Source organism: Schistocerca nitens, chromosome 1, assembly GCF_023898315.1.
Source record: "Schistocerca nitens isolate TAMUIC-IGC-003100 chromosome 1, iqSchNite1.1, whole genome shotgun sequence".
NCBI classification, from domain to species: Eukaryota; Metazoa; Arthropoda; class Insecta; order Orthoptera; family Acrididae; genus Schistocerca; species Schistocerca nitens.
The window spans coordinates 650,719,397-650,732,986 of record NC_064614.1 but is presented as its reverse complement, the minus strand read 5'-3'; the positions used below and the strand labels follow the sequence as shown (position 1 = coordinate 650,732,986).

General features: G+C 38.2%; 2 protein-coding genes across 5 annotated transcripts in view; one reads left to right on the top strand and one right to left on the bottom strand.

Annotated features, from left to right (window-relative positions):
• LOC126258671 (DNA polymerase epsilon subunit 2) overlaps window positions 1-6,979 on the bottom strand; it is a 137,149-nt gene extending 130,170 nt beyond the window's left edge. The window contains exon 1 of one of the 2 annotated variants that reach the window (XM_049955662.1): window positions 6,859-6,979. Coding sequence is in view for 1 of the 2 variants with exons in the window: in XM_049955659.1 (XP_049811616.1) it covers window positions 6,364-6,431 (68 nt within the window). In the remaining variant the exon portion in view is untranslated. Of the gene's footprint in view, window positions 1-6,363; window positions 6,653-6,858 lie in introns of those variants that run through there. The other variant, XM_049955659.1, reaches the window with a different exon arrangement.
• Window positions 6,762-13,590, top strand: part of LOC126258713 (N-alpha-acetyltransferase 80) — a 148,224-nt gene continuing 141,395 nt past the window's right edge. For all 3 annotated transcript variants that reach the window (XM_049955666.1, XM_049955664.1, XM_049955665.1), the window contains exon 1: window positions 6,762-7,121. The gene's annotated coding sequence lies outside the window, so the exon portion shown is untranslated. The remainder of the gene's footprint in view (window positions 7,122-13,590) is intronic.

Here is a 13,590-nt window from a genome sequence, read left to right as displayed (position 1 = left end):
AATGATCATTTTTATAAAACGACAGAACATAATTCACGAAGAACCAATATCAAATGCATATTACACCTCCTACAAGCAAAAAGCTTTAAGTTAGGAAATAGATTCACATTTCATTCATACGCTCCAGCTTCTCAAGCATGAGATCAAAAAGTAGTAATATGAAAGTTTTATATAAATTTGGAATCGTCATATTCTTCCATAATTTGTGTGATGGCCCCGTTCCTTCTCCTTCCTCGTTCTAACAACAATCTTCTCATTACTAATACTGTAATTATTCCTGCCAGTGTCAAAACTTGTTCTCCAGTTAACTTCACTAACCCTGTCACAATCACCGGTTTAATTATCCCCTGTTTATTCTCCAGTTACGTGTTATTCAGTGTTTGTACAACGCGCCCAGAATAGAACTTAAACGACTGCTAGCCTGGGACTGTACAAATGACCCTTACTAGTGTAGCGATCTGGCGAAAAATTCCATATCAAAATTTCATTTTCTTGGATACACCAAGAAGATAAAACGAAATCTTTCTTACCTGTTATTCCTGTTAATCATTTATTTCTACTCTGGTAGTCTGAATCTATGTATTTTGCTAGTAATTATAACAATGCTGATCATTCGGAAACTCAGTCAACCAAATAAACAGCAATTGGCGTTCACCCATTCATCTTTAGTCGGCTCAGCTCGTATAGCCCCGTCCCCTTTTGTTTACAGTGAAGTTCATTTCTAGATGCGGAGGATTCATTCAGAAATCAACTTACAATGTTTTCAAAAATGTCCAAAAACTAACAGCGGTACTGAAGTTAGTGTCCATTCCTAGAGAACGAGACGAACTGAAATTAAGGATGCAAAGCAAAAGCTGAAATGTTAACTCCGTTTTCAAATGTTCCTTTACAAAGGAAAAATCAGGAGAATTGCCTCTATTTAATCCTCGCACCACTAAAAAGGTGAATGAAATACGTACTACTGCCTGTGGTGTTGAATAACAACTGAAATCGTTAAAAATTCAATAAAGCTCCAGCACCTGATGGAATCCCTGTCAGATTTTATTCGGAATTTGCAACTGAGTTAGTGCCTGTCCTAACTACAATCTACCATAGGTCCCTCTAACAAAAAAACCATGCCCAGTTCTTGGAAAGAGAGACAGGTCACGCCGGTCAACTAGATGGGAAGTGGAAGTGATCCACAAGACTACCGTCCAATATCATTGACATCAATTTGGTGTAGAATCTTAGAACATATTCTGAGCTCAAACATAATGAGGTATCTTGAACAGAACGACCTACTCAATGCCAATCAGCATGGATTTCAAAAACATCAATCATGCGAAACCCAATTGTACTTTTCTCACGTTGTACTGAAAGCTTTGGATCAAGGCAATCAGGCAGATGCTAAATTTCTTGATTTCTGTAAAGCATTTGATTCAGTTCCACACTTTTATTGTCAAAAGTACAATCATATTTCACTGGATTGAGGACTTTTCAGCAAGGAGAACACAGTATGTTATCTTGGATGGAGAGTCATCATCAGATGTAGAAGTAAATTCAGGTGTGACGCAGGGAAGTGTGTTGTGACCCTTGCTGTTCATGTTGTATATTAATGACCCTGCAGACAATGTTAATAGTAACATCTGGCTTTTTACAATCGATGCCGTTATCTATAATGAAGTACTGTCTGAATGAAGCTCCATAAATATTCAGTCAGATCTTAAGATTTCAAAGTGGTGCAAAGATTTGCACCTTACTCTATATGTTCAGGAATGTGAAACTGTGCATTTTACAAAACAAAAAAAAGATGTAGTATTGTACCCTATAGTATCAATGAGTCGCAGTTGCAATCGGCCAACTCATACAAATACCTGGGTATAACACTTTGTAGGGATATGAAATGGAATGATCACATACGTTCAGTCGTGGATAAAGCACGGGGTAAATTTCAGTTTATGGTAGAATACTTGGGAAGTGCAATCCATCTACAAAGTAGATTGCTTACAAATCACTTGTGTGACTGGTTCCAGAATATTGCTCAAGTGTGTGGGACCTGTACCAGATAGGACTAACAGCGGATATTGGAGATATACAGAGAACAGCAGCAAAATGGTCACGGGTTTGTTTAATCCATGAGAGAGTGTCACGGAAGCTACTAAAGGAACTGAACTGGAAGACCCGTGCTCACGTAGGGATCTTAAGGATAAGATGATAATGATTACTGCATGCAGAGAGGCAGTCAATCAATCATTCTTCCTGGGCTCCATCCGTGAATGGAACAGGAAGAAACCCTAATAACTGGTACAATGGAATGTACCCTCTGCCATGCACCTCATGGTGGTTTGCTGAGTGTAGATATACATGTAATAAAACATTTTTTTACAAAGCATTCACTAAACACTAACAGTGCACAACGCTAATCACCTATATTCTACAGGGACAATGCACTTGAGGAAGAGGAGGAGGCTGCAAATCAAAATCATGTATATGTATTCCTGAATCGTCTTTTATAACATACTTTCTTCAAACTCTGATGTTTCGGGGCTAGAAATCAGAAGCTGATGACAAGCACATCTTTACAAACAGATTCAACTTACAAAAGATTTGGTCATACTCACTATCAGAATATTTACCAGTTATAATCCTTGGAAAGAATACTTATATGTGTGTGTGTGTGTGTGTGTGTGTGTGTGTGTGTGTGTGTGTGTGTGTGTGTGTGTGTGTAATTTTTGAGCTATTTATTTTCATTGTAAGATGATCCCTGGATGAATGAAGAAATAAACAAACACAATAAACTTTTCTTGCTGCCTTGCACTTAAATGTTATGTCTGTTTTCTCACACACTATCATCCTGATTAACTCAGTTTCATTATGGAGCCCCAGTTAATATTGTTGATTTCCCTCTTTTTTGTCTCTCGTTTTCCTTTTTCCTCCTGTCTTTGGAAAATGCCAGACTGCTTCAGATGTCTGACTCCCTGTGCACTTTTACATGCTCTACAGTTTTTATTGCTTTTTCTTGTTTAGGCCATGGACAACAGATCATATAGGTGGATTTTCTTTGTCTGTGCTAAGTTCACATTCAGTAGTGTATTTCACTTATGTGTGCACAAAACAAACAAAAACACACAGGTAATATATTTCGTCTACAGTTAAATTAACAAATAATTAACTCATAATTATAAGAAAATTATATTTACTATATTCAAAGCAGATGAATTTGTCAAGCGAGTGTTGCCAGGTTGTCATAAGGTGAGCTTTTGATGCATTTATGGTATCTGAAATATCTTTTTCACTTAATTATTATTTTATTTGCAATATATTTTTCAATTACTTTTAGTCTTTGGAAGTTCACACCAGAAAAGTACAGGAAGACAAAAATAGAACATAACTGAATGTATGTGACCCTAGAATCAGTTAACCAAACAGATTGGAGTTAGTGCATGGGGCATAGAAACATTAACGGGTGCCTTACGTGGGTGTGGTGATAAATAAACCCTTGTTTTACATCACAAGTTATCTGAACCAAATTGTTGTAAAACAAAGAACATTGTATAACAGGGACCAACCAAATGAGGTGCTGCAGCTGTTAAGACACTTTAAGCATAACCTTCCATTGGTAGTTGCTTCTCCATGGAATCTGGCTGAAAAGTAGTTGTGTGAAGTAGCCTATTTTAAATAATTGAGTCCACATAAAGTTTGCAGTTCAAACACTTTAACTGTACTTTGATATTAGATCCGGTTTATGGCCAGATCATGTCTCATCTATAACAATTTATGCACAGAAAATTGGTTAGCAACATACTACATTCAACTGATGTACTATGATATGATTGCTTGAGTGCAGTAATCTAACGTACAGTAGATGTAATTGTTCACAAAAGCTCAAGTGTAACAAACATTTAAATTAACATAATCACTGTATGAAATTCTTAAAAGACTGTCTTTGAAATCTGTAAACTCCGTACAAAAACTATAAGCACAGCCAGTAACTACTGGATAGCACTGTTCATATTCTGATCCTATTATCACAGTATACATTATTTAAGTTTGACACAGTCAATAATAATAATAATAATAATAATAATAATTACGCATTTACTCCCCAATCAATCATTGAAAGCACTCACTGAATTACAGAATGATCTCCCCAATGAGAAATTTAGATAAAATTAAGCATCAGGTTACCCTCCATTATGGAAGTGGGTGCACTCAGCTACTTATGTATGATTGATAATGGCTAGGCACTAGCCAAAATCTGGATTTGCATAATAAAAACTGCAAAAAAAGGGCAACTGATTACTGCACACTGTCATTTATAAAATTAAGCACATTATATGAGTTATAATTTGTGCTAACTCAGCTGTGGTGAATTTCCAGAACTTGTGCACACTTTTCCTGTACCTTTCACAACCTTCTGCAGACTGACTAATGTGGCTTAAAGCAACTCCGTCTGAACAGGCCTTGGAAGGCCCAATGTTACCGACCAGCCGCCGTATCATCCTCAGCCCAAGAACATCACACGCTTTCAGCAAGCCCCTCTTTTATAAATTAGCAATAATTAAAACTGAAGTTGTGTACCGTTGTTTTCTGGCTTTTTCTAAGTTACAATTATAAGACTTATATTCCTGATTAATTGGACAGTGGAGAGAGACTCATTTTAACTAGAACTTCCATATAGGCCTAACACATTACTTTCTATTAAATTACACTGTTTAGTTTGCCAAAATATGGAATTATATTTCAATAACAAAGTTTTTGTTAAGTACATTAATTACGCTGAAACTAAATGAGTGCAAGATTTCCTAACATATTTTCTACATTAATCGTATAAAGGCTATCGTTCTTTGGGTGGCTTTTTTATCTAGCTTATATTATTAGGAAGCTAGCAATCAGGTTTAAGTTTACGCATGAACAATGATGATAATGTTTTTTATTACTGGTATTTGTAATTAACACAGTTTCCAAGAAAACTAACTACACTTATTGAGTTCCAATTAACGAAAAGATTGTAATGGATAATAAAGTTGATAAGTCCTGAGTCAATATTCAAGATTTTTGGTGCTGTGCATGTCATAAAAATAACACTATTGAAAGTGTTTGCAAGAAAATAAATAAATAAAAATTTTGGGGTGAGCATAATACAACAGCTGGATGGAATCCACCTGCCTTTGTCACACACTGACATATTCGGAAGGATGCATTCTGTCCAGCCTTTTCAATTTTGGTTTTCCTAAATCACTCCACGCAAATGCCAGGATGATAGCTTTATCAAGACCATGGCTGGTCACATGACCTATTCTCACAGAGCATACTGTATATATATTTTGAGCTAATGCCTTCGCATTGTATTAGCATGAATATTCCTATATCATTGTGACGTGATTTTTGGATACGCACAAATAAAGTAAATAAATGTTATAGAAACAACTTACTTTACACATCATTCATTTTAATAATATCTTATTGTGGGAGTAGATTTCACCCAATGGGTTCACTGGAGCTTGCCCCATATACTCCCCTTAAGATCAAAAGACTTAATTCCTTGGTAAAGTGTTTCAAGTGATTTATTTAAGTGCAGAATCACTTAATGGATAGGCTGAACAAATCTCACTTACCTCAACCACTATTTAGGAACAAAAATGCAACATCAAAACAGAAATAAAGCTCTAGTTTTTCACAAAATGAATCCGTATTCGTTGAATAGCAATTTTTTATGGATATGAATGGAAAGGAACCCAATGCCAAACTACTATCCTGCCAAGTAACTTGTTTGTTTTCCTGTTGGCCAATTAAATATATAAGTGTCATTGTGTCCTTCATGTTCATAGAAAACTCTTTCTGTATACTGCACCTCACCCATGGAGTAAGGAGGATTTGGGGCAGAGAGGGAAGGGGATATGAGGTGAGCACAACACACAACTGCCTCAAGCGGTTTGGGGACAAAAAACAGCATTTCATTTGCTGACAAATTAATGTATACGGAGAGATGGGGCTACATTAGCATTAACCGATTAAGTGACCTGCAGAACAAATAAATAAACAGAAGTGAACATACGAGGCAACTGAACGCCAATCCTCCGGTACTCTGCTAGCAGCAGCCGGCCACTGTAAAGCGTTCCTTCGAAAATGTGGCGTATCGTTTACCCGTTTAGTCTTATTACATGGAGCATTTGCTTCTTTCATCCTATGCGCTAATGGATGGTCGTCTACTATATAGGTTTTGAATAATGGGGCGACTGCCGCACTGAGGCCTGCAAGTCCGTATCTACTCAACATTCATGAGACACAGTAACTACTACGAGCATGTCTCCCTCTTCGTCATGTTGCAGAGTTAAAAACAAAACTATATTAAGTGTTTCTGAAATAAATTAACGTTCATACCTCAGAATGGAAAAGCCATTTAGTTTAAATGTGGTCGACACTAACTTCCTCACCCGTGCCTCAGCCATTGCTTGTTTAATGTTTTGATCAAAACTTTTGTTGTTCCGAACTGTTTCCCGCCAAATACAAGCTATTACTTCATTTGTTTTTTAGCGCAGGGTGACATGCCAAGAATTGAATTTACCTCGTTCAGAGTGCAACGTGGTACTATAAACCAGAATTTAGATCACTGTTACCTTACTTAAGTTTTATGAATAGCAAATATTGATACTTCCATTTTCCAGAATTAATGACATAATAGATTCAAAATATACATCATGACGCGCCAAAGAACTCCGAAATTTGTGGACAAATGAAACTGCATAGTGCATAGGTCCTAGCGTCCTACTAACCTCTAAACTGATCTTCCTGGGAGCAAATGTACGTGTCCTAAAACAGGAAAGGTTTTAAAAGAAGAGAGTATTTTGGATAGGTGAATAAATAAAGGAAACTTACCAAACGTAGGAATATATTTCATTTTATACGAAGATCTAAGGGATAAAATCAGTTGGCGTGTACAATATCTGAAGGCTAAAATTGGCTGTAACTTGATCAACGTCTTCATCCGCGAAGTTTTTGCTACTTTTGGTGTAAAGTGTTAGACATTAGCAAATAAAGCAGGAAACATTTTCGTTACGATGTGCTGCCGAATCGAGTTCTCAACATGTGTTTAGACCTGAGTTAGTATGTCGAAGCAAATGAGGAATCTTGGCAGACAGGTATTTTTCTTTTTCGTTAATACACATTGGTTGTGTCCCGAGGGTATCTCCAGTGTTCAGAGTTTCATAGTGTATTGAATTACAAATCGTATCAATAATTTCTTTGTTTAAGAGTTAAACAAATTGTACATTTAAAAACACTGCTAAATTTCGAATTTCATGTTAGTCTTGAACCTTCTCTGCTTTGAATTGTGTGGCTTTTGACACAAGTTAGTTAATTGTTTACTTATTTACACGTCAATATATACTAACCTTAGATATGTCGGCTTAATACAACAATAAAATCATTGGATGTCACTAAACATTCCTGCACATTTACAAGTTTAATTAGTTCTAAAGCTAATTTTATACTGTTTATTCATATTCACACACAACTCATATGCCCTTTAGGCTGACATCAGAGCCATAATGATACCGGTACCCTGCCTCTACATTAGGTCTTTTGTATTCCCATTTGTGTCCTTGAAAAATGCAAGTCGGCATCCCTCAGCTCTTGCAAATGTGATACGAGTAATCAATTTGCTACATATACCAATGTTTAAATATTGCTTCATACTTAGTGTAGTTTTATCATGCGCTAAAAAAGGAGTGGCTTTAGTTTTGTTACTTAATCTTGATGCTCATTTTTTATGAATGTGTACACCAAATTGAAATAAAATTAAGCTTATTTCAGCAAAATAAAAACACTTCTAACTGATTCGAGTGTAACAGCAAGTTCTATTTTGTTTAACACTAAAAATGGATGATGCAATATAACCCCTTGTTCACTGCAATTATCAATCATTACTGTTATGCAATCCTCTTACTATTACTGCAACATCGCCAAAGAAAGTTCTGCAAGTCAGTTTACATTGTATGAAATGGATACACATTTTTTTTAGCCCAGTTGTAGGGGAAAGAGGCAGTGGGAGCAAGTAGAGTAGTAGTATAAAGAAAATAAATCCAACCTCTTTTATGTAGTGCAGCTACAGGATTACCATACTGTTTTGGCCTTCAATGTGGATTATTAATTTTACTATCTGAGTTGTTGTAAGTGGTCTACCCAATGGCCCAGGAACCACATCATCACCCATTCTAGCTCAAAAACTTTGAATACAGCACAACCAAATGAACATGTGAGCAGTATTCATCAGTGATTATTGTTACTTTTGCTCTTCTGTATTGTTTGGCCATGAATGCTAGATATAACTGAAGGGGGGGGGGGGGGGGAAGAGGTAAAAACCACCCAGTTACACCAAAACTAACGACATAAAAGCAAATTTCATTTGCTGTCCGAGGACACGAGCCCACAGCTCAAGGTGAATGTGCGTATGTTGTATGTCTTGATGTGAGTCATGTGAAAAGCATAATATTGATTATGAGAGGTAGTCATAAAATTTTAGTTGTCAGCTTAAAAAAAAATTAAGCTGCCACCATAAAACTAGCTTATGGTGTTTGTTCCTGTCTACAGATTCAATTGAAGTGAACTGAACTGAATTTTCTGAAACTGCTTCAGGAAGTTAGGCATCTTAACTTTTTCATCATTGTATATATACAAAACAATAATGTACATCACAAAAGGTAGTGAGGACTGGATTACAAACGCTAGTGTACACACCCACAATACAAGAAGGAAGAATGAAGTACGGAGCATACCCCATAGACTGGCAATGCTAGAAAAAGGACCCCAGTGCTCTGGTGTCAGACTACTAAGAAGTCTGCCTAAAAACCTGCAAGATAGTGTACTTGACAATGAATTACCAAAGAAACTTGAAGTCTATCTCATTGAAAAAGAATTTTACAGTGTTGCAGAATGTTTATGCCATTAAATTTGTATATATTGTTATTCATTATCAGTGATGTGAAAATGTAAGCTAAAGGGGTAGAAAAATAAGTGATAATGAAATGTTACTACTTTGACATATCCTATATGACACGTACATTTACTGTACATAATGTAAACTTACAGACTCAAATAAAATTCAATTCAGTTCAATTTGATCCTACAGGTTTATGTTGTGAGTGTATGTATAATATACGATATGTCAAGAATAGGAGACATTCATCGCTTACTTACAAGGACCAACCTTTTTTATTACACCCGCCAACATAATCGATTTTATAAATAACAGTATATACAGAATAAAGCATACACTTTAATTAATGCCAGTCAGTGAGGACAAATGTTAAAAAAAGGGGGGGGAGAGAGAGAACTGAAAAAATTAATGAAGCTTTGGACCATCAGAAAGCATCATCTCGAAAATTCCCTCAAATCATGTTAAAATTTTAATGGGCGATCTTAATGCTCAAGTAGGTAAAGAGAAAAAAAATGAGAAAACAGTGGGTTGGTTTCCTGCCGATAAATGGACAAAATAAAATAACCAAGGACTTGTTGAAATGTGCAAAAATGTTAACCTTAAAATCATGTCAACACATTTTAAAAATAACTGTTCTAAACAAAAACACTTGGTAGGCACGGAGTACATTTAATGGAGCATTTCAAATTGATCGTATAGCAATTTCATACTCGAACTACAAAGAAATTTTAAATGTCCTGGTTAGGAAAGGGGCTAACATTGATTCTGGTCGTTATTTGATGTGAATAAAAGTAAAACTTCAAACTTAAAAACGCTTTGAAATAAAAAATGTTATCCCAAAATTTGACACTGCTAAAATAGCACCAACTCTAACAAGTGAACTTTACAAAAAACAATACAATAATTGGCAAAGCCTAAGAGAAAAGTTCATCAAAACAGCACAAAATTTAATTTCTCATTGAAAGAAACAAAAACGCCCTTGATGGATCATGGATTGTGAGACAGCAGGTAAGTATAGGCATGAGGCATTCAGAAATTGAAATAGTAACAAAACAATAATCCATGTGACACCTTTCTAAGTGTAAGAAAAGAAACATCTAAATTAATCTGACAGGCTAACAGAAACTACAAAAATGCCCAACTTTTAGAAATTGAAAGAGACTTCCAAAAGAACAATACAAGAAACTTTTATAAAACATCCAGAACAAAGCTGATACATTACCAACCTCAAATTCTTCGCTTCAAAAATGAAAATGGCAGTTTGGCTCTCAACAAGCAGGAAAACTGTAAGGTACCTACTAATTATTTTGAAAAACTATTGAACTGCCCAGAACCAGTGAATAAATTCCAACCATAGCAAACTAATAACACCAACCCTAACTCTAAAGAACCTGATGAAATCGAAACAAACAAATTATGACTGTGAGGACTGGAAAATTGCCCTAATTCATCCATTGCTTAAAAAAGGGGATAGAACTGGTGTTAATAATTATCGAGGACACACACTTCTCCCGGTCACATACAAAATTCTCTTGCAGTGTCTAATTGATCGAGCCCCAGAAAAGTTAGAACCTAGAATTGGTAAACACCAAGCAGGCTTTAGACCAAACAGATCCTTTCTGGAATAAATTCTTAATTTAAAACTAATCCGTAGGTACCAAAGGATTTCTAGTTACAATATTGTATGTACATTTTTGGATTTTAAAAAGGCCTACGACTTAGTTGGCCATGAACCTCGTTTCCAAATTTTAAAGGAACAGGGGCTAGATAATAAAACTCTAACACTGAGTAAGGAAACCTTAACCAACACTAGCTCAAAAGTTAAATTAACGGGAGAAATTTCTGAACCATTTGATGTAAAGACTGGTGTTAGATAGGGAGATGGACTCTCCGCATTACTGTTTAACTGTGTTTTGGAAAAATTCGAGTCAAAATATAGATCAATCAATCAAGTTATAACAACAAAAACAATTATTGTTAAAATTATTTACTTGGATAGATAACAAATATACTCACCAAGCAGCAGCAGAACACACACATAAAAGATCGTTGTGATTGTCAAGCTTTCGGAGCCAGTGGCTCCTTCTTCAGGCAGAAGGTTCGAAGGGAAAAGAAGAAGGGTTTAGGTAAAGGACTGGAGATGGGAAAGTCACCCAGAACCGTGGATCAGGAGAGAAGAAAAGACGGATTGTTCAATCAGTCTATCCTCCTCATCCCGTACGGTAAGTCCGCAGTTCTGGATAACTTTCCCGAAATCTACCCCTTTTCCTAGACCTCTCCATTCCTTTTCCTTCACCCTTCTTCCTTCCCCTTCAACCTTTCTGTAACAGAGCGAGGTGGCACTGTGGTTAACACACTGGACTCGAATTCGGGAGGACAACGGTTGAAACCTGCATCTGGCCATCCTGATTTAGGTTTTCCGTGATTTCCCTAAATCGCTTCAGGCATATGCCAGGATGCTCCCTTTGAAAGGGCACGGCCAATTACCCTTCCTATCCTTCCCTAATCTGAGCTTGTGCTCCATCTCTAATGACCTCATTGTTGACAGGACGTTAAACACTAACCTCCTCCTCCTCCAACCCTTCTGCTTGAAGAAGGAGCCACTGGCTCTGAAAGCTTACCAATCACGACAATCTTTCATGTGTGTGTTATGCCACCACTTGGTGAGTTTATTTTTTATCTATCCAATCAAATAATCAATCAAGTTAGGTAGAAGTAATATTAGAGTAGAATGCCTTGCCTTTGCAAATGATCTGGCAGTTTTCAATAGGGATATAACCACAGCTCAAAAACAAATAAAATTCATAAAGAAGCTGTGGAAAAAGTAGGTCTATAGATATCATTATTAAAAAAAGGGGGGTGTGGGGGTTATTTGACATGCAATAAACAAGCACCAAAGTTTTTGAACGCGAAGTATGGAAAAACAAAAAGGGTTTCTCAATTTAAATACTCGGGGGAAATTATACAAGAAAACAGTCTGGAAAAAGCTGCAAATGAAGTTCGCTGTCAAAAAACAGCAACTGCATTCAGATTAATGCAAAATATTTATAATAAAAAAATCACTTTGTAAATTCCATAAACTTAGGCTTTACAACACTGTAATCAAACCTGAATATCTTTATGGAGTGGAAACTTTATTTTAAATAGAAAGAGGTATATTGAAGAAATTCAAAAGAAAAAAAGAAAGATAATTAGGAAAATATTAGGCCCCAAAATTACTGATGGAGAAACTGACAGGCTGAGAAGTAATAACGAAATAGGAGAATACACAGTAACACGAGAAACAGAAGACTTAAATTTTATGGGCACATTAAAAGAGTGGCAGCCACTAGGTTGAGAAAACAAATAGTAGAATTCTATTAAAACAGAATTAAGGCCAAAACTGAGCCCATTAAATACACTCCTGGAAATGGAAAAAAGAACACATTGACACCGGTGTGTCAGACCCACCATACTTGCTCCGGACACTGCGAGAGGGCTGTACAAGCAATGATCACACGCACGGCACAGCGGACACACCAGGAACCGCGGTGTTGGCCGTCGAATGGCGCTAGCTGCGCAGCATTTGTGCACCGCCGCCGTCAGTGTCAGCCAGTTTGCCGTGGCATAGTCTTTAACACTGGTAGCATGCCGCGACAGCGTGGACGTGAACCGTATGTGCAGTTGACGGACTTTGAGCGAGGGCGTATAGTGGGCATGCGGGAGGCCGGGTGGACGTACCGCCGAATTGCTCAACACGTGGGGCGTGAGGTCTCCAACAGTACATCGATGTTGTCGCCAGTGGTCGGCGGAAGGTGCACGTGCCTGTCGACCTGGGACCGAACCGCAGCGACGCACGGATGCACGCCAAGACCGTAGGATCCTACGCAGTGCCGTAGGGGACCGCACCGCCACTTCCCAGCAAATTAGGGACACTGTTGCTCCTGGGGTATCGGCGAGGACCATTCGCAACCGTCTCCATGAAGCTGGGCTACGGTCCCGCACACCGTTAGGCCGTCTTCCGCTCACGCCCCAACATCGTGCAGCCCGCCTCCAGTGGTGTCACAACAGGCGTGAATGGAGGGACGAATGGAGACGTGTCGTCTTCAGCGATGAGAGTCGCTTCTGCCTTGGTGCCAATGATGGTCGTATGCGTGTTTGGCGCCGTGCAGGTGAGCGCCACAATCAGGACTGCATACGACCGAGGCACACAGCGCCAACACCCGGCATCATGGTGTGGGGAGCGATCTCCTACACTGGCCGTACACCACTGGTGATCGTCGAGGGGACACTGAATAGTGCACGGTACATCCAAACCGTCATCGAACCCATCGTTCTACCATTCCTAGACCGGCAAGGGAACTTGCTGTTCCAACAGGACAATGCACGTCCGCATGTATCCCGTGCCACCCAACGTGCTCTAGAAGGTGTAAGTCAACTACCCTGGCCAGCAAGATCTCCGGATCTGTCCCCCATTGAGCATGTTTGGGACTGGATGAAGCGTCGTCTCACGCGGTCTGCACGTCCAGCACGAACGCTGGTCCAACTGAGGCGCCAGGTGGAAATGGCATGGCAAGCCATTCCACAGGACTACATCCAGCATCTCTACGATCGTCTCCATGGGAGAATAGCAGCCTGCATTGCTGCGAAAGGTGGATATACACTGTACTAGTGCCGACATCGTGCATGCTCTG